This window comes from Phytophthora infestans, genomic scaffold (assembly GCF_000142945.1).
Source record: "Phytophthora infestans T30-4 supercont1.18 genomic scaffold, whole genome shotgun sequence".
Lineage (NCBI taxonomy): Eukaryota > Oomycota > Peronosporomycetes > Peronosporales > Peronosporaceae > Phytophthora > Phytophthora infestans.
In genome coordinates, this window is record NW_003303741.1 from 787,575 (window position 1) to 812,955 (window position 25,381).

The window sequence follows — 25,381 nt, forward strand, 5'->3', positions numbered from 1 at the left end:
TGTTCTCCATATGATCTGCTATAGTAAAAAAAATGCGGATGGGTCTATTGACGCTAGCTAAAAGTTCTCCATCAATATTGATCAAGCATAGGTGCGAGTGCAACACGTTACATATAACAGTATTGTGTACACCCCCATGCAACTACCGTACCTCACAAAAGAAATGCTTTTGGTCATCGGGAAATGGCACTCATCTTACCGTTTAAAAGCGGGCTGGCGAAGCAAATATGCAATCTTCGTGTTAATATTTAGCTTAGAAATTTCAATATTAAGACTCGCCCAATCTCTCCACTACACAAGGTTTTCTGCTGTCTGGTTCAGCAGAAGTGAGTTGTAGACTTCGTTTTCTTGTAGAAGGCCTATGTGTTCTTGAAAAGCCTGGTTACTGGGCTGTCGTGGATCCTGGCCGAGTCGCTTGAACATGTACTCAATCTTCCTGTCAGAGTTCTGCTTTTCATTTACCATTGAAACGGCCTCTTCGACCCATTGAATCACTTGGACTCGATCAACTTTGTACTTACCACCGGGTGGGATGGTTTGTGACACCTTCCATCGCATAAAGTTTTTCTTAATAGCAGCTTTCAAAGGTCGGTTGACGTAGAGATCGCAGATTTGCATGATAGAAGTTAATCCAGCGGGAATAAACTCATACATGATACCTTTCTCGTTCAAGTAGTCAATCATTTCCTGACAAATGTGAGCTGAAGCTGCATCCCAAATGAGACCAATTTTTTACCCGGGTACAGACTAACCAAAAAGGTCCGCGTACTTTTTTGCGGTTGGCGTGTCCATCCAGTGTGAAGGTTGAATATGAACGCTTGCATCACCTCCTTCATCACGCCACGTAGTAAAAACGTCTAGCAAAGGGTGCCATTGTGAGTCGCGGTCATCACAATAAAAGGGAGGAAGGACCTTCGAGGAGGACATTTCTGCAGAAACCATCACTGTGCATCCCTTTTTGGCATCTGAAGCCACATTAGATCCAACTCGTTTCGTTCCAGTAGGTATCACAAACTCTGTGTATCTAGGGAAGAACTTGATAAACACCTCGTCGGCATTGATTAAAACTGTACACCCGTCCAGCTTGGTGCGAACCTTCTGTGAGGCTACAAGAGCAGCTGAAACCCAATCAGTTGGCACCTTTTAAGACACACTCTCTTTGCGAATGCTCCAGTTGGCACCTTCGAGGCGCCTACGAACCCACTGCGCTAGCGCAGGCGATATTCCTCCGCCGTTAAGCTTCATCACACTGCAAAACTCGCTAGGCGGTCCCAAAATGCCATCATTTCCAGACTGTTGTATGAGTCGCAGATAAATCTCGTTACGAGACATTGGATTACCGGATTCCCAACCTTTCTTAACTTCATCCAGAAGAAAGTTTGTCTCTGTAGGGTACTTCAGACTGCGTCCAACACTTACTGTCCTGACTGAAGTTGTTAAATACTTCACTCCCTCGCTCTTTTTGGCAATTTTCACCACTTTCTGACGCGACAGCTGAGGGTGAGAGGTTGCAGTGACATAGCGTTTAGTTGTTGGTGTCCTGAATTGAACTGGTATTGAGACACCTGACTCCACGTCGAGCTGTGACTCATCAAAAATTGCTCGAAATTCGACTGGAATTGAGTTGAGAGCGGTACGCACTGTCATAAACTCAACAAATGGAACCCACTTTGGGTAATATGAGTGCTTCGTTACCCAATTGGTGAAGGTTGCATGTCGAACTCCAAATACCCTGCACTTCACCTCTGCATCCTTGTTCCCAAGCAGAGGGTGAAGGTAGTAAAAGATAACTACCGATCGCTCTTTCCAGGTCAGTGTATTATAGTGAAGGGCTTTAGACCGAATGCGAGAGATATCTTTGTCGTCAACGGGAAAAAGTTGCGCCAATGTCATGTCGATGGTCGAAAGAGCAATGTCTTGACACACCCTGCGTATTTGCAGCTGATTCACCTTTTCTTGTGCAATTTTGAGGTCAATACTTGAGCGAGATTTTGTTGACAGCTCTGGATATGCTTGAAGTCTGATCTGGGCGCTGGCTGTGTTAATCTGAGTACGTGCTTCTTGAGCTTTAACCCAACCAGCGTTAGATGCATCCTGTAGCAGAAACCGCTTCATAGTGTCTTGCAAAACAGAAATGAGTTCCAGATGCCAGTCCGATTCCTATTATTAGAAGCATTGCCCTCGAGACCTTATGAAAATCATCGTTTCAAACTGCCTTCTTGGTGTTAATAAACAGTTTTTAAATGAAACAAAACGCTTCAATTTTGTGTTTTGGCAATTTATCTGTTAAGCATTTCTTTTGTGAGGTACGGCAATTTGATCTCTCGATCCCTAGTGTCCATTAAATCGCCCTCAGAAACTCAGCCTATACAAATTTCTAGTCAGCCAAAATGACACATGTTTTATTTTATATAGGTTTTTGTATTGGGCCGATGGTGGCCGTAAATTGTGTCCAGCCTGACAAATCTCTTTTTTGTATGTGAGCCTCCCTATAAAGTGCAAAACCGCAAGCGTTAGCACATCCTTGCTATTTTGAAGCATGTTTTAACTTGTGTGAAAACCGCACCGTCAAATAATAAAAATTGACTGAGTTATGGGCACTCGACGAGGTGGCCGTATAATTGTGTCCAGGAGTGTATGTTCCATTGGCCAACACATTTTAAAAAAATATCGATTCCTATTTGGTCTAAATCAATGTTGCGTGCGCCGTTTTTTGCTATTACTGTACCTGTACACCGTTCACGCTAATTAGTCGTACCCTGACTAATTGTGGTGTACAGATTGAAGCCCTTTATTCTGGGATTTCCTCTGTCCATTTTGTAAAAACTACCTGTCTAATTTTTAAACCGAGCATACTGGAACAAAGAGCTCTATGAGATCTGCTCAAAACCGGTCTTTTTCTTTAGATTTGATCATTTTTGTCGAGTATCCCGAATTTGTGATGTCACTAAAGTGCAAATCCACGACTATTTGCGAACTACGACTAATTAGCGTGGACGGTGTAATTTGCTGGTGACAGTTAGATTCTGTCCGCCGCTGTACAATTAGAAAGGAGAATTGACTTTCTGTTGAAAATATTGAGATGCTGGCGCTCAAATACACCAGCTACGGGGCGATTCCGACTGGCGAGAATGACTTTGCACGACACCAATCGTGTCGAGATAGCATCGATGCAGAGGACCAATATCGGATGACTTAAGCAATAATATATCCGTTTATATTCTTGCTGTTTGATGCTGTTTCCAATGTTGACACGTTTGATCATATTTCATGTACATATAACAGCAGCGGATGAGCCGCATGACCTTTGCTTGTTTGCCTCCAATCTGAGCCATCTAATTCTAACTGATGAATCGTTGTCCTCCGCATTTGTTTGCAGAATCTAGAGCTTGCCATATTCTGTCATCATGCTTTGCTTAATCGTCCTCGTCATCCCTGTGTTTCTCCCATATAATCTACATGTCAGTTCAGTCAGTACCCAGACACGAAGTTTCCTCCGGTCGGGCTTTACACGACTTTACAGTGTGCTGGAGGACGGCAAGATAGCCTCATTACCTCGTTAAGACTCACATAACAATTAGAAAAAGTACTCTGCCGAGAAAACGAATATCGTTAGTTGCATACCGGCTGACCGTGAACAAGAACGGCGTGCGGGCGTCTGTAGAGCGAAAGACACCGAAAGCAGCGTTGTGGCTGCTTTGTCGCCTCTTTCAATGCGGACTGTGATCAGTGTTCACAAATCGGATTTGGGTATACCGGTATACATCGACCCACTCACCCATCTGTTTTTAGACAAACTTTGTTTGGCTAAAACATTAAGAGTAAGGTTGGATATTATTCAGAGCGACTATTGAAGCAACCATGAGCGAGTTCACGTGCCCTCGTTGTAAGCGCGGCTTGGCCCATGCACCCTCTGTTTGCCGGCATCAAAATATATATTTATATGCTATAACACTCGCGTCAGAGCAGCGGTAGAGCGCCACCATCGCATTCGTCGCAATGAACGCCGCTGCGAAAGGCGAAGTAGTGCTCCGGCTACATCACAGACCACCGAGGACACACGTGCACACGATTTTTTGCAGTCAGCTGAAGCTTTCGAGTCTGATTTTCAGGGAAACAACTGTCCAGTCTGCTATGGCCCAGCTGAAAGCCATATACAATGAGCTCGGTGTCACCACGAGTTTTGTCAGGTGTGCATTATGTGCTCCACATGTTGTCTTAACATTTCATGAAGATTTATACAACATTAATTTATTTGCCGTACGCTTCGGGCTAATGTGGATTTACATTTTATCGAACAGTTAACGTTGCGGTAAAATGTTTCGTTGAATGGCTGTAGTAAAAGCAACAAACTAACGTCGTGCAATTTAATTCCTTCTCACTCTTCTACATCCACATTTCAGACAATGATAGTTACTTTAGACATGCGCTTGAGGTATACTAGATCTACGACATTGACCTACGCGTTGTTGTGTCATGGATGGAGTTTCGACGCAGTTTATTATTAGTTGGGAATAAGTCTTTCGTCGTAGCTAGTAAGCAGAGGATGCATGGGCAAAGGTGCGCGTACAACGAGGGCACGTGAACTCGCTCATGGCTGCTTCAATAGTCGCTCTGATGTTGTAGTACCGGCTGTATGTTTTGTCTTGTGAGCGTACTGTTTTCGGGCTGGTTCTCACGGCAGGGAACTTGATTGTACGTACGTGATCAATGAGTGTAGATCGTCATTGGGGTAGATATTGCGAATGTGTTTGCCGCAGATACTACTGAATATGACACATTGATCTCAGACGACTCTGGCTTCAAAGGCGTCGATACGTCTTCTGGCATGGCATATTCAGCAGCAAAGCTGAAGCGAATGTGGAAGGAGATTAGTAGCCATTATGCTTGCACCAAAGCTGGATCCAAGGTGTCCGGGCAAGGTAGCACTGAGGTTTGGGACCTTTGCGATGGACGTGCAGACGTACACTATCTGAACAGATGGTGTGAGCACCGCCAACCAGGGAGGGATTTCTGCTCGGCAAACGTGTACTGCGACAATGAAGACAATTCTACCCAAGGAGGAGCCGAGTAACATTCAAAGCCGCACAACCGCAAGCGCCAAAACGGAGGACAGACAGCTACATGCGACTTGTTACTCGCCAACATTAATACTCTGGTTGCTTATGATATGAACAAAGCAAGGAAGACACGTGCCAAGAGCAGAAGTAATATATTCAAGAGCACCGGGCTGCCCAGAAACTTAAAGCGCTGTCAGCTCTCCTTGCTCGCAACACATCAACGACAATGAGCTTCTGAAGACACGTCGAGTCTATAACGAACAAGGACACGATGCAGCAGAAGTTGGCCAAGCACTTGCTTCATGTCATGTAAAGAAGAAGATGTTGGAAGCGCGCATCAGCGTGCTGGAGTTTGAAGTTGCCAACGGTAAAAGTGAGGGTCTCCTTTAGCACCGTCGCCGTTTAAATCGGCGAAGAATAAAAACAATGTGATCGACGACAGCTTCTTGAAGGATGCGCCCATGTGCAAAATGATAGGCATGTATCAGCTTCGGAGTAGTCGGACACGTTGTACGCGCTCTCTGACAAGCTATGGTACTCCATGGACACTGTCTGAGTTGTTGTTGTAGTTTCTTCATTCTTAACGCGTTCATCAATGCAAAAGTTGTGTAATTTCATACACGGTTTATTTATCTTCCAACTTGCACAAAATCCACCACTAATGCTCGGTGGAAAATCTGCCACTTGTTGACTAGCAAGCCAAATGTCATTTCAAATCGAATGCGCAATTGGCTCGGGTAGAAGCTAAAGGCAGAGTGTTTTGTGCGTTTTAGCTCCAGCTTGTTGAAAGGAACGAGCAATGAGTCGGACAACGGGTACGCGTTATTGTGAGTTCTACTCGAAAATGGATTGGGCGATTGAATGAATCGCCCCGCCAAATCGCCCCGCCAATCGCTCATCACATCTAAAAGCATACGAAATGCAAGTGCAGAGGCAGCGCTTCCGCGTGACTTCAACCCGCGTGCGGAACCACTTCAACCTTGAAGACGACCAACGGGGAAACATGCCGCCTAGCAACGGATCGGCTCGACGCAAGCGAGCCTCACGTCGTGAAGTACATGCGACTCCCAACCGCAAAAAGCGACGCACATCGACGGAATTAGCACAAGGCAGCACATCACCTGATAGTCTCAGTTCTCGACGAACGTCACGTGAATCATCGCGCTCCGACGACAGCTCGCTGCCTTCTCCGGTCAGAGAAGAAGAGAACTGCAACAGACCAGCAGCTCCAGCTAGCGAAGACAACCGCGGACTGCTGCCAGCTTCGATCAGGGATGAAGATGACTCCAACTTGCCGGCAGCTTCGGCGATAGAAGAAGTCTACAACGCACCAGCAGAAGCCAATCGCAACTCGCCGCCAACATCACCGAGTGAGCTTTCATCGCCAGTCCAGTCGAACTCTCTTCCGGCTTCGCGAACCAGTATCGGGCACGCAGCGTCATCGCCAGCTTCAAATCTAACAGAAGATGTGGAGGATGTCCAGTCCGCTAAGCGGTTTCGGCTACTTGTACGGCCTATTATCAAGAAGACGGTCAGCCAGCGAGATAAGTCTGGCAAAAGACTTAGCGACTTCGTCGCAAATGGTGACACCTTTGACGAGATCATTGAGAAGCTGTGGAGTGAGATTAGCGAGCACGTGAAAGGGCTAGCGGTCAATGATGATGGGCATTGGTCCGTCGAGCCCCCCGCGCAAGCCGACTGGGAACTTCTGATGCAATTTAAGCGGGGAAAGCACCTTGTTGACAACACTAAGAACGAGCTCGATTGGAATGACTGGCTAAGAAAATCACGGAAGAAGACCACCATCTTACAGATATTTGAGTACGGATCAGCACTATCGACAGCCAAAGATCGAGATGCCTTCTTAGCTACGTGCATTTTGCCTGAACAGACTAATCGCGCCGGTGCTACTGCTGAAGGCTCGCTTCGTGACGTTGCTGCTCAATTGGAAGAGCACTGACGCTTTTCGTTTTCTACAACGACAATTGGATGGCGCTTGTCGGCAAACTACATCACTCGAAACCTGAACCGTTCCACGTGGCAGGAACAAATTGCAGACCCTCCACCGGCCCACCTCATCCATCTCCTCCATGCTCCAAGATCACAAGTTCAGGATCGAGCTCAAGGTCTTACGAAGTCTGGCGAAATGGCGCTAGATTGTGTGCAAGGAAGTTTAGCAGACATTGAAGAGCTCCATCAAGATGTCAACGGGATTCTACTGCGATTGGAGGCTCAAAAGAAATCCTTGATTTTGAAAAGGAATATTATCCAAGCTTTCCTGGCTGACGTAGACCTCCTGGCTGTGTCCGATGTGATCGATCCATTCTCACGGATGGAAAACCTGGAAGACACCGAGCACCAAGAGTAGGCAGGCGTTTTAATCACCCCCACATTCCTCATCAACTAAATCAAATCCCAGTTCATCTTCTGTGTTGTTTGGCTCCGCACACTCCCCCCAAACTGAGGCGTTTGTCTCTTTTCCGTCGACATTGGACTACTGGGATCAAAGCGGCCTTGCACGTTCCACCCGCAATGCGCAAACACTTTAGCCATGTTGAAATGTTCAAATCGCTGAAATATCTGCACTGCAAACGGCAATAAATCGCGGCCGCTGTTTTCATTGTAGTGCCGCTGGAAAAACTTCTTCACGTAGCCAAACATATACTCGATAGGGCTGAAGAACGGGCAGTATGCTGGCAGAAATATTGGCACGATACCAATGCTCCTCAAAAAGTGCACGATCTCCGGGTGTCTGTGTATGGAAGCACCATCAAGGATCCACACGGAGTGAGATCCTTGGATATTGACGAACAAAATTGCGTTTCGTATACGCAAAGTCCTGGCAGCACTTGAGAAACTCAACGCGATCAAACGTGCCTTGAGTGTCAAAGCAATCAATTAGACCATTAACTCCGATGAAAGCCAACACAGAAACCCGTGGTTTTCGTTGAAAGTCGCCTCGAATTGCCAATTTTTGTCCCTTCAGCGAGTAGCCACGCTTCCCGATCATCCCTCGATTATCAAATGACACTTCATCGAGGAAGACAAGGTTGTGATGGCTCCAGTCGACATGATGCAGTTCCTCAATGAATCGGAGCACATCTTGGTCTTTAATATGCATCGCACGTCGCTCCAATACTTTCCACGTCAGTTCACAGTCGTGGATAATACGCCATACAGCGAACTTCGAGATGCTGATACGGTGTACGCACTGGAAGGCTTCTTGTGCCTCGTCTAGGTAGGCTAGTGGGTGCGTCGAGTAGAACTCACACAGCCATTTGCGGTGCTCATCTGTGAGCTTCTTGACTCCGTTCGTCTGCGCTCTCTCAAACGTTCCGGTGGCCTCATACGTTCGGATCCAGTTGCCGATTGTCGTCTCACTTTTCGTGAATACGAAAGCGAGCTGCTTCCGAGACAACCCATGCTCGTAGAAGGCGTACAAACAATGGAGCACTGTGTTGGGGTGTGCGTGCCCCTGCGTCACTGCTCTCTCCATGAAGCCTACGCTACAGAGACCGTAGTTAGTAAAGACAACCACTTACAGGCACAAAAAGGTAAATTACCTCTTCTTGTAGCGCAAGCTGTAGTCTAAGTTATCGTACAGCGCTCTCGCGCCGTGCCCTCGCACCGCGCGCCGGTCGTCTCCTTCGACTTCAGCAATTTGAATTATGGCCAATATAATGGGTTAGATTGAGATTTTAGCCAATCAAGGACATTGGGTCGATTTAGAGGCCAATTGCAAAACCGCCCAGCGCATCCAAATTTAGCCGGGATTGACAATATCACCAACTCAATAGAAACCAGGTGTCAGCTTCGTTATTGATTTGCTGAATTCCATTTCTGGAAAGCAATCGAAGGTTCAACCTTTCCCGGAGAGTTGAAGCAGTACCATGTAAGCCGACAGCACACGTTGAAAATGCTTGCACTTTTACTACGTACATTTGATGATGCCCTGAATACAATGCAGCAACATCCGGCACATCTTTTGATCTTGGTGCACGAATATGACACATCCATCCGTCAATATAGTCTACACAACCTGTGAGGCTTCCATCTTTATCGATACTTGCAAAGCAGTCAGCAAGATTGAACACGCGCACGTTCGACTCCGTTGGCGAATGTATATGCAGCTCAGGACAGTCGCACACTGCGCTCATTTCTGCGTGCATGCAGCTGTAGATACCATACACGGACATTCCAGCCGAACCGCGAGTTGTATGATACATGCTTGCTGCAAGCCAAACAATTGCCATTTGAAGCATATTCTCCGGAATTATTGGAGTGGTTCTAATCAGCAATAGCAATCGCTCAAATGATGAAACATCCATCCGATAGCACCTTTTAAATTGTCTCTCTAGTATCAGCGTCTCCTTTAACACGCCCCCGTCTCTACGTCGATGGTAAGTGGACGGTGCACACTCAGCTCGAGATTCTGCAACTGCGGCTCCCACTAAGGTGACGAGTAGGAGATTGAGCTTCGCGCATACTTGTCGTCCAGCTCTGCAACAGCCTTGTTCGTAGCAAGATGACTCTGTGACCCCACGATCCTGCCGACGGCGCAATCCGTGACTCGGATCGCACCGACTGTGAAAGCATGAAAAAAGCCCTACCCCAGCAGTAAATTCGACCAATCAGAGCAGGATCACAACACGGCCACTCTTAATCGGGATCGCGATCCCGAAACTCGGCCTGTGATTGGCAAATTCATACTTATTTGTGTAGCCGGGTAACCAATGCGATCCGACTCGGATTTCGAGACTTGGATCACGACCACTCAGGGGTTACCGGATCACGAGGCAGGCGGAAAGCGGGTCCAGCACAGCACTTGAGAAGAGGTGCGTGCAAAGAGGCTGTAGTAGGAATCTTAAGCGCATAAGCAATATTTTCCGCCTATTCATTTTATTATTACGCTTGTAATGGTGCGCACTCAGCACTCAACAAAATATAGCTTGAACCTATTTATTTAGAGAGTGACTATATTGACCGACTGAGTTAACCTTCCCCTACAAATTTTTGACGCGCTCCCATCCGTACGATGTATACAGTGTGTACCATAAATACCATTCAGCCTGACAGCCACTAAATTTCGAGCAGCGTAACGATCGTAAGGCTGCAGGAGGGGGAAATGGATCTCCGCGTCCGAGCCGTCCAGAAGAGGCCGCTAACTGGGGCTGTCGCGCGCGAGATCGACGAGAGCGACAGCAGCGATTCTGAGCCGCCCCGACAAGACTCCCAGGACGACGTCTGGCTCCCAACACCCGCTGCGAGCGGTGCTGGTTCGGGTGATGGAGAGTCTTCCGAGGCTTTCAGTGTGTCGGATGTAACCGATTTAACCAGCAGCACTAGCGAGGGTGGTCCCCCCACACGCGTGGTGGCATTACCACCCAACACGGTGGAGTTCGCCTCGTGGGAGGCCTTCGACGAGTACCTGGCTGCGTATGAAGCCCAAACGTTTCAAGTATGCGAGTATCATTCAAGATTTAATGAACGGATGTCTGACCCCGCTGTCCCACTAATTTTGTGCTATCTGTCTTGTAGATATTCAGGGCGCGCTCTTATACCAGCGTGGCAGAGCGCAATGCCAGGATTGACAAGTCACAGTCAAAAGCAGCTAAAATACCAGCATCGTGGGAACAGTATTCGAGGACGTTCGTTTGTACGCACTCAGGGGAGTACAAGTCTGTAGCTACGAAGCGGCCACGCCAAGAGACTCGAGCACAGGGCTGCAAGGCGCAGGTACATATATGTCGGCCTGGTCGGGACTGGTCGGGTCCAGTCGGGGTCAATCGGGTAGTTCACTGACTGACAGTGGTTATATATGCTCTACAGATTAATGTCTGCGTCCAGGTAGTTGATACAAAGAATACGACGTTTGCTGTGCGGATCACTCGTTGTCGACTAGAGCACAATCATCGTCTGACAAGCCTGGATTTCTCTTCACATCCATCGAAACGCATTATCCTCGACGAGTCAACGCTAACTACAGTTGATCTACTTCGAAAAAAGGTGTCAAGAAGTCTGGTATCATCAGCCACCTAATGAAGCACACCGACAGTAACCCCACCCCAAAAGATGTGCAAAACCTCGTCCAGAAACTAAAGGCTCGCGAACAACGCGATGGGCCTTCAAGCACTGACAAGCGGCTTAAGAAGTGGATGAAGCAACTCGGTGATGTGCCAGGGAACGTTGGTCGGATTTTCTTGGACGACGTTGGTGGCAAGGTAGAGTGAATGCTTTTATCAGGTCTAATGTCAATTCATGAAGTTAACATTTGTTGTTTTGTGTGCTATTGGATACGCAGAAAGTTGCGACTTGCATCACATTGCAAACAAAGCACATGCGAACACTATTCGACCATTTCCTGAAGTTCTGATGATTGACGCAACGCACGGGACGAACCGGTCTAAGTATAAAGTTTTTTCAATCATGGCACACGATACTTTCGGCAAGGGCCAGTTTGTGCAGCACGCGCTGCTTCAAAATGAGCGCTATGAAACCCTGTTGACAGCGATAGAGGAATTCAAAGCGAACAATCCTGCGTGGTCAAGACTTCAATGTGTGCTGGTGGATAAGGATTTCACAGAACTGTCCGTACTTGAAAAGGCATTTCCTGGGGTGACAGTCTTACTTTGCCAATTCCACGTGCTGAAGTACCTACGGGAAGAGATTGCTTCAGCTGACTATGGATTTTTGAGGTCTCAGAAAGAGCAACTTGGCGGTGTTGTGAGCTTACTTGTCTACGCAAAAACGGAAGCAGAGTACGACAAACGCCTCCAGTACATGGTGCATCTTGCGTCGATTGGTTATGCCGGTCCAGTTGCGAATGATCGATCTGGTATCGTAGTCGGTGTGGAGTCGGGCTCAGTCGGTGTAGAAGTCACAGATCATGAACTGGAAGATATTTCTTCTCGCATTGATAAACATCCTTTTGTGAAGTACTTTCGAAAGAATTGGGACAGCTGTCGTGAGCTCTGGTGTGCACATAGGCGCCAGAATACCGTCACACTCGGCAATAATACCAACAATCGCCTATAAGCCTCTTGGAAGCAGCTTAAAGAATGGGTGGATTCGTTTATGGGGGTGGATGAGTGCATCGCTTCGACCATGTACTATCAAACGTTACAAGAGCGATTGTTCATTGCAGAAGTATACAAGAATGTGACCGTCCAGCATCCTGATTACGACAGCGAGATGACACTGGTGGCGAATATTGTCAGTGAGCATGCTTGTGAACTTATATTCGGGCAGTATTCGTATGCTATTGGATCTGCGTCGTACACGTTTTATGAGGGGTGCCCAGACGTGTATTTTATCAAGAGTATATCTACAGCTGATGACGCGCTGGACGAGATGAACGCCGAGTATTCAGTTACTAAGCGCGAATGGAAGTACTCCTGTCTATTCATGTGCACGAGATTGCTACCCTGTCGACACGTTTTCTACCTCCGAAAGGCTCTTGGTCAGGAGACAGTCATCCCCACACTACTGTTAAACAGGCGGTGGCTGTTGTCTACTGTGCGTGCGGCGATTGAAAATTCAAGTGTCGTCTCTGACACAGCGGAGCCAAAGTCTTTTGAGGTAAAAAATGTGATGTCCTCACAGGCGAGACCGTGGGACTCGAACCGCAAATATCGTGAAGCACTGCAATTTGCATCCCAAATTTGTGACACCATGGCGGGACTCGGCATGACGCAGTATAAAGAAGCGATGCAGTATCTTCAAAGTGTGACTGGGCGGTTCAAGAGAGGCAAATTCGAGGATCCCGGTGTGCCAATTTTACCACCAGCTGAATCTGAGCGTCACGGTTCGACTAGCAACTCGCGCGATGATGCGCTGTCGCCGCCACTACTTACTGGTCACGATCCGACTGCACGGCCGACTCACCACGTGTCGGCAGAACTGCTTACTCGTCATGCGGATACAGCAAATGTGAGTCATGTATCCCCAACTGCATCTGAGTCTGACCATGCCACAAGCTGCAACTCCGTCGAAACAACACAGGTTGCAGATTTATCGGGCCAGTCGGGGGCATATCAGGTCCAGTCGAGGAAGAATCGGGTCCAGTCGGGGAAGAATTGGATCCAGTCGGGGAAGAATTGGATACAGTCGGAGAAGAATTGGATACAGTCGGGGACGTTGAATTAAGCACACTACCACCAGCAACGAAAGACACGCCATTTGTGATAGCGAGTCCTCCAAGATCGCGAGGACGACCAAGACAGACAGCCAGATCAAAGAAGGCAGCTCGTAAAAAACTGTCATTGTAGCTCAAGAAGACTCAGAGCTGTACGCTTCGAATTTAAGCTTGGCGTCCGTGGATGCAGCGCTGTCTTCGGATGCAACATACATATCGTCAGCTGCAGTTGTGAACAAGTTCAAAATGGTGGAGTATGGCTTCAAGTTCAAGACACCTACAGCACGAACAATATCGAGCTTGCCACCCACAATCGCTTTGATACCAGCAGAGTCGATCACGCGGATATTGCGCCCTGAACAAATTGCCATTTGCAGGAAAAAGGTTTCGGCTCTGCAGTCGAAGCACAAAGGCCTAGCAGAAAGTGCCGTGGCGCTGGATATTATAGGCTTTGGTGCGTTCTCAACGAGTACAATTGGGATCATGAATAGGTGGCACATGGCAATAAAGGTGGTAAAACAGGTCGAGAAGGCTGTGAAGTGGGTCAAAACCATTGACTTCACACTCCCAATGCCTGCTGCGTTTCAAGTGGTGCTACAGACGGATATGCTGTCAAAGATGCAGTCAATCCTGCTTTTGTCTGCAAAGGTACGTCGACGAAATCATGCCATCACAACAACACTTTCTAACTAAACGTTATGTTTGACAAACAGGCAGAAATTCTAGATCTCGTCGGAAAAAACAGCTAAGCGACGATACCATGAATATCGTCATGTCCAAGCTGTTCGGAGAACGAAATGATGTCGTCATTGTGGATCCAGGTGTTATCGGTTCCATTGATAATGAAGATAGTCCTGTCAATACCAGAGCCTTCGCTACAATTTTCGCGGGCAAGACGAACGAGAAAATTCTGATCCCTATATGCTGCAGCAACACGCATTGGTGCTGCGTAATGGTGAACTTAAATCTGAATGATGTGTGCATTTATGACCCAATGAGCTCGAGCTATGTCGTTAGAGTCCGAGCGGTCGCAGAAAAGCTGGCAATGCAACTGCCAAACTACGCACCAAGGAAATACCGAGTACACCACTACATGGGCGATCTAGGGGTACAAGTAGATTCATACAATTGTGGTATGTATGTTCTGCTAGCGTTTGAGGTATTCGCTGGTGCCCAAGGTCTGTGCATGCTGAGTAGGAAGGAGTTACAGTATCTGCGCTACAGATACATATATATGTGTCTATAGCTAACCCTTTCAACAAGTTTTTGATATTGATTCTGCACTTACCAGTCCCACTGAGCTCTACTGAATAAAGTTTCTCATGCTCATGACATGATGCCGGTCGTACTTGCACGCTCAAACCACAAAGTCTTCACATCCGGATATACGTATACGGACGCTTGATTGCTCAACTGACTTAATCTGTGTCGGGCATGGTCGGGCATTGATCGGGTGCTGTCGGGCACCATTAGCCTGTCTCTTCCACACCAGTCGGGTTGAATAGCAAGTGCCATTTATTTAAGGTGTTGTGTGGGATCGCAATCCGATCCCGGGGGTCTGATTGGGTGATTTCAAAGGGTACAAAAAAATCCGACTGACCAACCAAAAGTGACCTTCCTACAAAGTTAATCATTTTTAGAATAAAAATACCCAGTTCTGCATTAAAGGTTTCCGTTTTCCGGTGCGAAAGGTCAGTTTCGCGGGTGCCGACAAGTTCCGCTGCCATGGTGCCACTGATCGCGCTGTTGCTGGTCTTTCTTTTCGATGTAGCGCAGTGCATCGACATGCTGCAGCTGCGTACTGTATCGCCAACCTCATCGCAGCAATTTCACGCCTCAGCTGCAGCATTCGGAGCCGCTTTACCGCAGGTGTCCTGGCCTTCTGCTTCCTATTCACGCTCCACCGGACAATTGCTAGTAAACAAAGCATTCAGGACGCCGGATCAATCGCGGAGACTCGTGCAGGCACAGATGACATCCGACTGCAGTAAAGTGAAGCCCGTAAACGAAGAAATGGTCGCGTTACCCGAGCAGTCGGCTCTGCTGATCCCTCGCAGCGTCACATGCTCCGTAGAGCAGCAAGCTCTAGCAGCACAGCAGGCGGGCGCGTCCCTAGTTATTATTCGCGACTCAATAGCGGGCGCCTTTGCTGCGGAGCTGAGTCACAGTGTGTACTATGACTGTACGCTTGGAGAGGAGACAGTGACGACCAATAGCACCGTGTTCCCGGAGCTCGCAGACCCTTTTTCGGCCTGGACATGCTCCTCCACGCCAGCGTGTGTGACAAATACTTGTGTACTTACGGGGAAGACGGCGGATATGTCAACCGACCGCTTCCAAGCCTGTTGCTTTATCAGTAATTGGCTACAAATGCAGCCGGTAAAGCAAGAGCGCACATTTGTGGGTCTTGTGGTGAGTATTCCCGTTTTATTAGTCTCGTTCCAGGACGGCAATAGAATCGACGATGCAGTGCGTATTATCGACGACACAGATGTACTGGTATGGGCGTTCAACACGGAGGAATCGCCGTGGAATGTGTCGATGCTGTTGACGTGGATGCTTGGGGTGTTTGCGGTTGTAGTGTCCGCGTATTATTCGTGCAGTGAAGAGCGCCAACTTTCGTATGATCAAATGGCTCGAATACTGACCGGAACGCTGGATCGGAACCCTTCCAGTAGTTCCATCTCGACGTTAGTGGAGTCGACAGCAGCCAATGAGTACGCGAGTATCGACGACGACAGACTGGAGCTCAGTAGCAAGCATGCATTATTCTTTCTAGTAGGATCGTCGTGTCTGCTGCTGCTACTGTACTACGTGCATCTGGCTCTGATTCTGAGCGTATTATTCGCTCTAGCTGCGAGTGCAGCACTCTCCCATGTGTTCACGCTCCCTCTAGTGGCGAAGATGGTGTCTCCAAATAGTGGGAATTGTCAGTTTCTTGTACTGCTTTTAGTGATGTTGACGGCTCCAGCGTTGGCTGTGTGCTGGTTTCTGGCTCGATCTCAGGCGTGGGTTTGGCCGATCCAGGACTTCATGGCGCTGACAGTCGGTCTCGTATTCATCGACGTCGTCCGGCTTCCGAATCTTCGAGTGGCTACAAGTTTACTGACCGCAGCATTCATCTACGACGTGTTCTTCGTCTACATTTCGCCGCTAATTTTCGGCTCTAATGTCATGGTAGATGTGGCGTCTGGAGGTGCGAGTACGCGGTTAAGTGCGGTTGCAGATGGCGAGGAGGTTACTGTGCAGCCGACACCGATGGTGTTGAGTGTCCCACTGGTATTCTCAGTGTATGGAGGTGAGGCGTTATTAGGACTGGGAGATATCATAATCCCTGGCCTTCTAGTCGCGTTTTGTATTCGATACGATTATTATTGTGGACGGCCATTGTCACGTGGGTACTTTTGTATGGCAACGTGTGCGTATGCGCTCGGCTTAATGGCTGCCAATATCATGGCTGTTGTTCTTCGAGACGTTGTGGCTGGACAGCCTGCTCTTATGTACATTGTACCTATGATGCTGCTTACTGTGCTGGGGCTAGCAAGGATAAATGGCGAACTTGGAGTCATGTGGAATGATCCGACGTGCCTTCGAGCTCCAAGATGCCAGACTTTCGCGTTTGAAGAATCTGAATTAGAAGTAGGAGAGCAACTAGGAGAGCAGCGACCGCTTCTCTCTGAAAGTTAATAAATTGACGAAAAAGTTTTTTATCTTTGAAAATAAAACGGGAGGTAGACCAACCAAAAAGTGACCGTTTCTGTATTTGATTTGCATCAGACACAGCTTCGTTGTTTACTTTCGTTTGTTGCATTTGCTTAGCCGAGTCGCTTGAGCTCCTCGAGCTGCGCACGAAGCTTTGCTGAGTTTTTATTCGAAGCGGGAATTTGCTGCAGCATGTTGCTCAACCTTTTTTCCCCGAAAGCCTTCACAAACGTGCCTACCAACGTTTCGTCTGCTGAAGTCTTTCTGTTGTATAACATGATGTACTTGTCCAAAGTGTCCACGTTTCGGCTGATAACAGCTCCAATACCAGCGCTCTTAAAATCTAGAACGTTGAAAACTTGGTCCACGGACATGTCCTTTTTCAACCAGCCCTCAAGCTGTTGGTTCTGCAGACGTTTAGCGAGCATGTTGTCATCCTTAACTGCAGACACAATCGCCTTTGCCACATCAGAGTCACCGTACTTCTTCGTGAGCGCCCCGAGCAGCGTCGCCTGATTGTTTCCGCTCTTGAGGTTGATATCGATGATATACTCATCAAGTCCTCTCAGTTCTGTGCCTTTCAAAGCCTTACCCACATCGTTATCAAGATTTAGCAGCTTCATGACACTTGCTGGATCCAGATTGTCGCCTTGCCACTCTCTGAGCTTCTTAAGCTCGATGGCCTTCGCATGTGTATAGTGATTGTATTGTGCTCTGTCTAGAATTTTTTTCAAATTGTCCTCACCGCCAAAACCCTTTGTCAAGGTCTTGAGCAACGTTTCCTGACCGTTTTTCTCGCTGTTGATCTTCACAATGTAATCATCCAGTACATCCAGCTTTCGACTTGTAAGCGCTAGATACCCGTCTCCCACGAAGCTTGAGCAAAGCGAAAAGCGATTTACCAGAGGTCGGAAAATACAATACTGTATTGTATTGATGGCAAAGTTTTGCCGCAATAAAAATTCGAATATGAGCACTCCCAATAATAAAAATTGCCGCAATTTAAATATATTGGAGCAATATCTAGCTATGTCTTGCCCTTCCGTGTACTCATGCACCAGCCATGATCCCCGTGAGTATGCTGGCCCGATAGTCGACTGGCCAAGCCACGCCAAGCTCCTTTTCATTAAAAGTCGCTATCATGTTCTGTGGTAGGTCTGACGACGGCTGCCAGGTTAACTCTTGAAACCCCACCCGAGAAACTAAAAAGTAGTCTTGCCCGTCTTGACTAGTTTTCTTGGCGTATATTCTATCAGCAACATATAAGTCGAGGCCACCTTCGAATTCTGAAGTTTCATCTTCTGAGTCCGTATCATCTTGGAGAGCCCCTAAGAAAGGCCGGCACCAGGGCAATTCAGCTGCTTCCTTCTCCAGCTCCTGCAAACGTTGCTACAGGCTGTCAGGTAGACTTGTATGTTTCATCTTTTTCTGTCGTTTATCGTAGCTTACCAGACACTCTCGTAGCCACCGGTTTCAGGTTGGTGTGGAGATGGTGTGGTGAACAACGAAAATGATGTCATAAGATCTGATTGGTGTAGTTATATCGAAACAATTACCAGGGAACCTTTTGCCATATTTATTGTCAATAATTGGTCCAATACCATATTGTATTGATAAGGTCAACTACAATATTACATATTTATATTGCAAAAAAAAACCCAATAATATATTGAATCGCAATTATTATTTCCGACCTCTGGGATTCCAGCCAAGCACTCAGTTGTTCAGCTCGCAGCTTCTTCGCCAGCGCCACAGCCTCAGCTGAAGAATCTGCATGCGTTTGGACCTTTACTAACGCTCTCGCCAAGCCATCGTCTCCGTAGCGGGTCGTGAGGGTCCCGACCAGTGAGATTGTTTTGTCCGGATTCTCCTTGTTGAACTTCGTGGCGTACGTATTCAAAGTCTTCATTTTAGAATGTTCTAGAGCAGCTGCCGCATCGTCCCCGAACTTTAAGCTGTTCATGACGACGTCCCCGCTACTTTTCTTGAGCAAAAACACTTTCAGCTTAGCGGAGTCGATAGCCTTCGATATACTGGTCATAACTGAATTCAAGGCGTTTTCTACAGCGACTCTCTCTTCGTCATTATCGGCTCTCAAGAGCCTTTGAACAGGAGCACTATATTTCTCATCAAGATAATTGTGTGTGGTCCTCACCGAGGTCGTTTCCTTCGCGGCGCACGCTAGAGATGCGGCAAAAATCAGCAATACAACTACAAAGAGACGTATCATCGAAAGGGACTTTTGCTGAGATCTGTAGAAATGGTCCTGATGTCTGAATAATGAATTGCGAAATGACAAGCGAGTCGAACGAGGTCGGGAGTGCACGAGGGATTGGCGCTCACACAATTGGCTACCGCAATTACTACCGTGATCACTGGAAAAATCATGAGCTGTGTTGTTACCTAAAAACAGTTGTTATATCCTGAACGTTCCTGAAAAGATGTTTACTTGGAGAAGCCACTTTGAGAATTTCAAGCATCAGCCGTAAGGCAAATTCACGTTGTCCATCGTGAAATGAGGCTACGTATAGCTTATCGTATAACCAACTCTGGAGTTGATGCGCGCGGTCGCGATCAAAAACTGAAAGATAGTAAATCTACATCCAGGCTGCGTGGTGATACACTTAATCTGATTGAAGAGGTAGGTAGAGAGCCAGTATTAAAAAAGGGGCTGTTCTCAAATTCAATAAGGGACGCTGGTGTAATTTACTACAGATTGTCGTTGTACCGCCCCCCCTCCGGCCCTAAGATCGCGTATTTGTAAGATCAGTAGTATTTTTACTCCACCTTTCAGCATTTCAAGACCAGTATTAGCTTCACTTTAAACCGGGTAAAACTACTCAGAAGTACTTAGTTTTACTTATGAGTAAGTCTCGGCTCCCGGCCTTCGCGGAGCCCTGCTAGACTGCAGCCTGCGAAAGGGATAAGTAAGGCTAATAATGCCATAGCTGTATTGCGGCATGTAAGAGCAGGTGTCAAATTATCTCGAATGTGTAAAATATAAGAGCAAAAGCGCTTTCCCGATTAGGTAGTGCAAATACTATGTACTGTTTGCACTATCTTTGGCACAAACTAACTACAGCATCCTGGTATTAATAGCCTTAAGCTTACGCTTAAAAATACGTGCCACGAAGCAGCAATGGTGGAGAGCCTTAGCAGCAGTTCAAAGCTCATTTTCGGTATAGGCACTGATGTCGCTGCGCATACTTTTTCTTTTTTGCTAAGTCGTACAAGCATGGCTTATTGACTATTGTTTTATTCAAGCTGGCTATCAACCCAAGCTTAATTAGGGCGATCCAAATTTCTTTGGTTTCTGATGCAAAGAGGTTGGGATCAATTTGAGAACGAATTTTCAAGCGAAACGTAAAATTACACACCAATGTGCAATCTAATCCAATCGGATAAGCTCGCTTGTATCTTTTGCGAGCCAAACGGCTTTCAACTGTATTTTGAAATGTCAATCATGGTACAAGCCAGTACGCTTCCACTGGATTATGGTACCACGTTCTGTTAAACGATTATGCCGTAGGTGAATCCTCGCGGAAATGTTTTTATTCATTTGCACTTCCCCCAAACGCAATTAAATGCAACGGAAAACTTTCCCGAATATAAACTTTGTTTAGGCCTTGCGGATTGTGGCATTTCGATATAGAATGCTTTTCCTATTGACTCCACTTTTTAATCTTTTGAAACGGCTCGAAAAGGACTAAGTTATGATCAATAATGAGCAAAGCACCTGTTTCAATTTGAGAGCGGCAGGATCTGAATGGCGATTTGCCACCGTACCACTCTGACCTACATATTAATAGGCCCTGGTCTAAGTAAACTTGTTCCGAGAATAGCAGAAGGGATTGGGTTGGATCAGAACGACTTTCAGGTCAGAGTACGGGTATTCTGGATTTGGCTCCGAGACAAGTGTCAGGTCAGGACGAGTTCTCAGTGTTTGAAGCCGGTGTATAAGTACGTGAAATGCAATGCAGTGCATGACAGCAGAACAATATCTCATTTTCGACCACTCTCCTCCAGCTCAATGGACTCACACGACTTAAGACCTGCTCACACCGACCAACCCACGCCCCACGATGGAATTGTTCGGCTTCCGATATTGCTATCCATTTTGACAAGCTGACTTACTGCCTGATAATGTGTGAACCAAGAAAGCAACACACAAAGTGGGCACTTGGAGCGAAATATACTGTGGCAGAGACAGCAAACTCGTTCCGACTTCAGAACACCTCCACAAGGTGTTCTGAGAACCCCACACAGAATGGTGTAAACTCGGAACGCGTACCGAGAGTCGCTCTACTCTCAGCCAATCAAAAGGCAAATTTTTTAGAACGAGTTTCGGTTTTTTCTACGTAGACCAGGGCCTTAAGAATCGACAGTTCAATTTTCAAAAACCAAAAAAAATTTCAACAGTTTTTGTTTGGGAGGCTATACCTTAAATTAATCCTGAGATTATCTTGTTTCGCGTGATAGAATTGGCTGTCAACAGCAGCTGAAATCGTGAAGGCAAAGGTTTAATTTGCGTCAACGATTTTCGGTACCATTAGATTTTTTTATCGCAGCACCTTCTGTTTCTAGTATTAACCTATCTCTTGCGTACTTTGGAGCTTCATTAGACTGGTCCAAATATTTGGACTGATTTCGATGCCCACCCAAACGTTTTGGCTAATCATATGACATAGACCAATGTATTGTCCACTTAAAAGACCAAATGTGGACCACATTAAAATGACCTTCTGTTTTATACAGAGTAAGAAAGCATGTTGATCTCACTATTAATGAAAGAGCGCAATATTTAATCTGTTTGAAGCTCTTTCTGTGGTAGACCAGACGCCCCGAGACATAGAATATAAATTTATACAAAGCCATGCATAAGTGTACCCACCACATGGACTACTTGCGATCTCTGATTGGACAAGAAATAATTTGATACGACTGTGATATCTACCAAATTTGCTTTCCCTTCTAAACCGATCGTGACGGGAATCGATTGCTGTTGTACACTAGCTTCACCACATGTACACTAAAGGGATAGTTTGATTAGATTACTAGTAAGAAAAACATGAAACACAGAGGTACATGATACATGTAACAGGTTGTGCTCCTCATTAAATGTCAATCTGTCGCTATTTGCCTCATCTCGTCTGTGCTTTCTGCAGCGAAGTTGCTTCCTCAAGTGTGGGGAGATGGCTGTGCCAGTTACCCACGTGCGATGCCATATCTGACTACGTGCTGGCGTGTTACCTGTCTCCTCCCTTCGCGCCGTTTTGAAATGTGGCATGTAACCGCCCCAAGTCTCCGAACACTGATGGCAGTAGAAGCTACTCTCAAGCTCTTGGTTTTGGGAGGGCTGAAAGCCGAGCAAACTCTGCAGAAAAATTGACGACGCTTTCACTTTCCGGCTTGCCTTCCAGATTTTGCCATGTACAAATCGGTTGTGTTTTGCAGCACGTGCTCACTTGTACGCACCAGGACACAACCAAATCTTCAGCGTGCATTTCTGTCTGGAAAGTATCGCTGAATACCCCAAGCAACTCTACTTGAAGTCATCGCATATATTTAGCACGTGTTGGGCCCCGCTCACCTGGTTTCTTCATCACTATTTTAAGCTGTATAAACCCATTTACCACGGCCATATTCACGAATGCGAGAAATAGCTTGCGGTAATACTTTTTGAACACCGCACAGCGCTGAATATAATATCTTTGAGGTCTGAGCTGATCGTGGAGGTATACTCCCCCATACCAGCGTGGTAGTTAACTAGCTGTGGACACGGTACTTGTGTCATGGCGCCTGTGCGTTTGTCTTTCCTTGTGACGACTGTTTGGTTTGAGGAGCAGCCGGTTGATATCATGAGGACAGGTGTCGATTCAATCCAAGCTAGAGCTACTAGAGCTGGATAGCGGCTTGCATATGCGATACGGTAGGCTCCTCGAGCCATGCTTTTCACTCGTGTTTTTTGCTTGAATTGCAGTGCAGTTGGCCATCCCAGCCCGGTCGCTACACTGCGTGCCGACGTAGTAAAATGCCATTGCAAGAAGTGCGAGAGCGAGAGCACATGATCTATAAAAGCTGTCTGCGATGCCGAGACGCTTGACGGGTTGCCCGTCAAAGACCTTTGTCACGTTTCGGATAACCGCTCTCTGTGCTGCCTCTTTTTTTAGTTTTGTCTCTCTCAACCCCGAGGTAAACCTCAACTCTGTAGTATACAGAATATCATCCAGCGTAACACCTGTAATAAACTATATATTCTGTTTGATACGGAATACCGGAAATTTGACCTCAATAGCTCTGTCGAATACAGCACAACAACATACCGTGAACAGTACCCTGTTTCAGCACAGCAAGGAATTTAGCACTTCGTACCGTACTTGTGCGGTTTGTCCTTATTGTAGACGGGCATCGGATTGTACTGGCTGCGATTCGGAATGGTACCTTCATCTAAGTTTACTTGTGGACCCAACAGGAACCCGCGGTGGAAACGTCCTCAAGGGTGTCTGCAGAATGGGTCGAACTTTCCAAGCTTTGCCAGTCAAACGGGCTTGCCTACTATTGCTGGTAAAGTGAAGAAAACGCGTGATCGTCTTGAATCTGTCACGCTTCATGTACCTGCCAAATGTACCACGAGGGACAACTCCGTCTTCTTGCGATGATCAATGACCGCTCCACCCGTCTTTGCGTTCTCAAAGCGTTCGAGCCACTAGCAGACCGATTACATGAATAACCTCGTGGACTTTGATGGCCTGCTTTTCAAGCTTCCGAACCATGTCAGCAAAGTCGGTGACAGCTCTCTGAGGGTCCTTTGGATGCGTTTCTAACTCATGTTGTTTCTGCGCAATCACAGGGATGCACTTAATACGATACGTCTCTTTCTCCTTCGCAATTTTATCCACATCTTCTTTGGAAGAAAAAAAGAAGATTCCAATTGGCGATTCAGCTTATTCAGCTGCTGATCGAGTCGGCCCACATGAACCACCGTTCAATTCAACTGCATCCAGCTTCAGGTCACCTGCAGTGAGTACGATACATAATTAGACTGTACGTTATTAGCAAACTCACCGCCATGGGCTTCATCGTAGATATCCCAGCCTGAGTCATCCAATGCGCGCATCTCATCCTCGTCTTGCTCGAATAATACGTTCTCATCTTCAAATATCTATGTCCGATTCAATGTCACTCTCGTATTAACCGAAGTCCCTTCCTTGTTCCTCATATGCACTGCCTTTATCTTCGGACTTTCGTCCGAAATAGACTCTTCGACGACATTGGTTTTGTTCGACGCTGTAGGTTTGAATAGATCCTCTGACCACGAAGCGTCTAATTAGTTTCGCCGTCAAAGACGTCTAAAGTGTCGGACCTTTCATCAGGCTTGGTATCCACCTCGGTTTCAGCAGCGTCCGAGTATTGTGTATCTTTCGGAATATAGGCTTCATTGCTATCGACTTGTTATGTATAGTACCAAATAGGCTTATCTTGTCTGGACACTAGCGCTTCATCTTGCACCTCAGACGTCTCTTCGCGAGAGGAGGTGGTCGAAGACGACACCAAACCCAGCAGGGGATCTGGTATTTGCCTCTGAGCAGCTCAGTAAGCCGCTTGCTTCCCCATCGGCGGACTCTGAACATAGCGCGGACGCCAGCTTCCACTGAAAGATGTAACAGACCCGCCTGGTGTGCATACGCCATCAGACTCTCCTCTCATGTAATGGAATATTCTGTTAGCAAAAAGTAACGTATCTGTTCATCGATACTGTAAATCATACCTTTAAAATAGTCGACACCATTTCTGTCTGCACGTAGTCTGCCAGACACGCCTGATTTGACGTAAGAGTGGTGGTTGCTATGGCCCGTGGGCTTCCTCGACTTCCCTCCTTCCTTTAACAACTCGCGCCACAGCTCCTTGAAGGTTTTTTAGCCGGGTCCGTTCATCTCGTTTTGCAGAAACTAGAATGAGAGACGAATGTGGCGCGGGAGGTCTGTATCATTGATACTGTATTTGCTATGGTGGCCCGTCTCTCTAATCCAAAACGATAAGTTGACCAAAACCCACTTTTAAAAATACATATATGCGGAGGACTGAACAGTGGTTAAGATTGTAGCACATTGACTCCTGTTATAACGATAACATCGTAAGATACATGATATCGTATTAGAAGGGCTAAGTGGGCCAAAGTGGTACTAATCTCGATATAACTTCTATTTCACGATCGATTTAGCGCAGAAAATAACATAGCGAGCTATCGTAGAGACTCAGCTTTTCTTTAAGTGTCCACACGCTCCTAAATCGTAAGAGTTGACGAAGTAGGTCTACAGCCGTATTAAATATTGAAAGCGGGTACTTCCTTTTGCACTAACGTGGGATTGATTGCTACTTGGGAAATACCGTATATTAACAAAGAACCAGGGTAGAGTGCACCAATTTGAAATTTGGTTTTAAGGAATTATGAATATACGAATTACAGCTAGTAAGAACAGGAGGA

The 25,381-nt window shown here is 46.8% G+C and overlaps 3 protein-coding genes across 3 annotated transcripts; 1 reads left to right on the top strand and 2 right to left on the bottom strand.

Moving 5' to 3' along the window:
• Nucleotides 1–219: 219 nt before the first annotated feature.
• Nucleotides 220–2,115, bottom strand: PITG_10337 (cleavage induced hypothetical protein; the record flags this gene model as incomplete). Its single annotated transcript, XM_002902105.1, has 5 exons — nucleotides 220–701; nucleotides 753–1,024; nucleotides 1,151–1,361; nucleotides 1,416–1,856; nucleotides 1,980–2,115. The coding sequence occupies 5 exons, from the start codon at nucleotides 2,113–2,115 to the stop codon at nucleotides 292–294; spliced, it is 1,470 nt and encodes a 489-aa protein (XP_002902151.1).
• Nucleotides 2,116–14,919: 12,804 nt separating this feature from the next.
• Nucleotides 14,920–16,744, top strand: PITG_10338 (uncharacterized protein; the record flags this gene model as incomplete). The annotated part of the gene is made up of 2 exons (XM_002902106.1): nucleotides 14,920–16,492; nucleotides 16,740–16,744. The coding sequence occupies 2 exons, from the start codon at nucleotides 14,920–14,922 to the stop codon at nucleotides 16,742–16,744; spliced, it is 1,578 nt and encodes a 525-aa protein (XP_002902152.1).
• Nucleotides 16,745–18,535: 1,791 nt separating this feature from the next.
• PITG_10339 (secreted RxLR effector peptide protein, putative) lies at nucleotides 18,536–19,126 on the bottom strand (the record flags this gene model as incomplete). Its single annotated transcript, XM_002902107.1, has 1 exon — nucleotides 18,536–19,126. One exon carries the CDS (start codon nucleotides 19,124–19,126, stop codon nucleotides 18,536–18,538), a length of 591 nt encoding a protein of 196 aa, XP_002902153.1.
• Nucleotides 19,127–25,381: the final 6,255 nt, after the last annotated feature.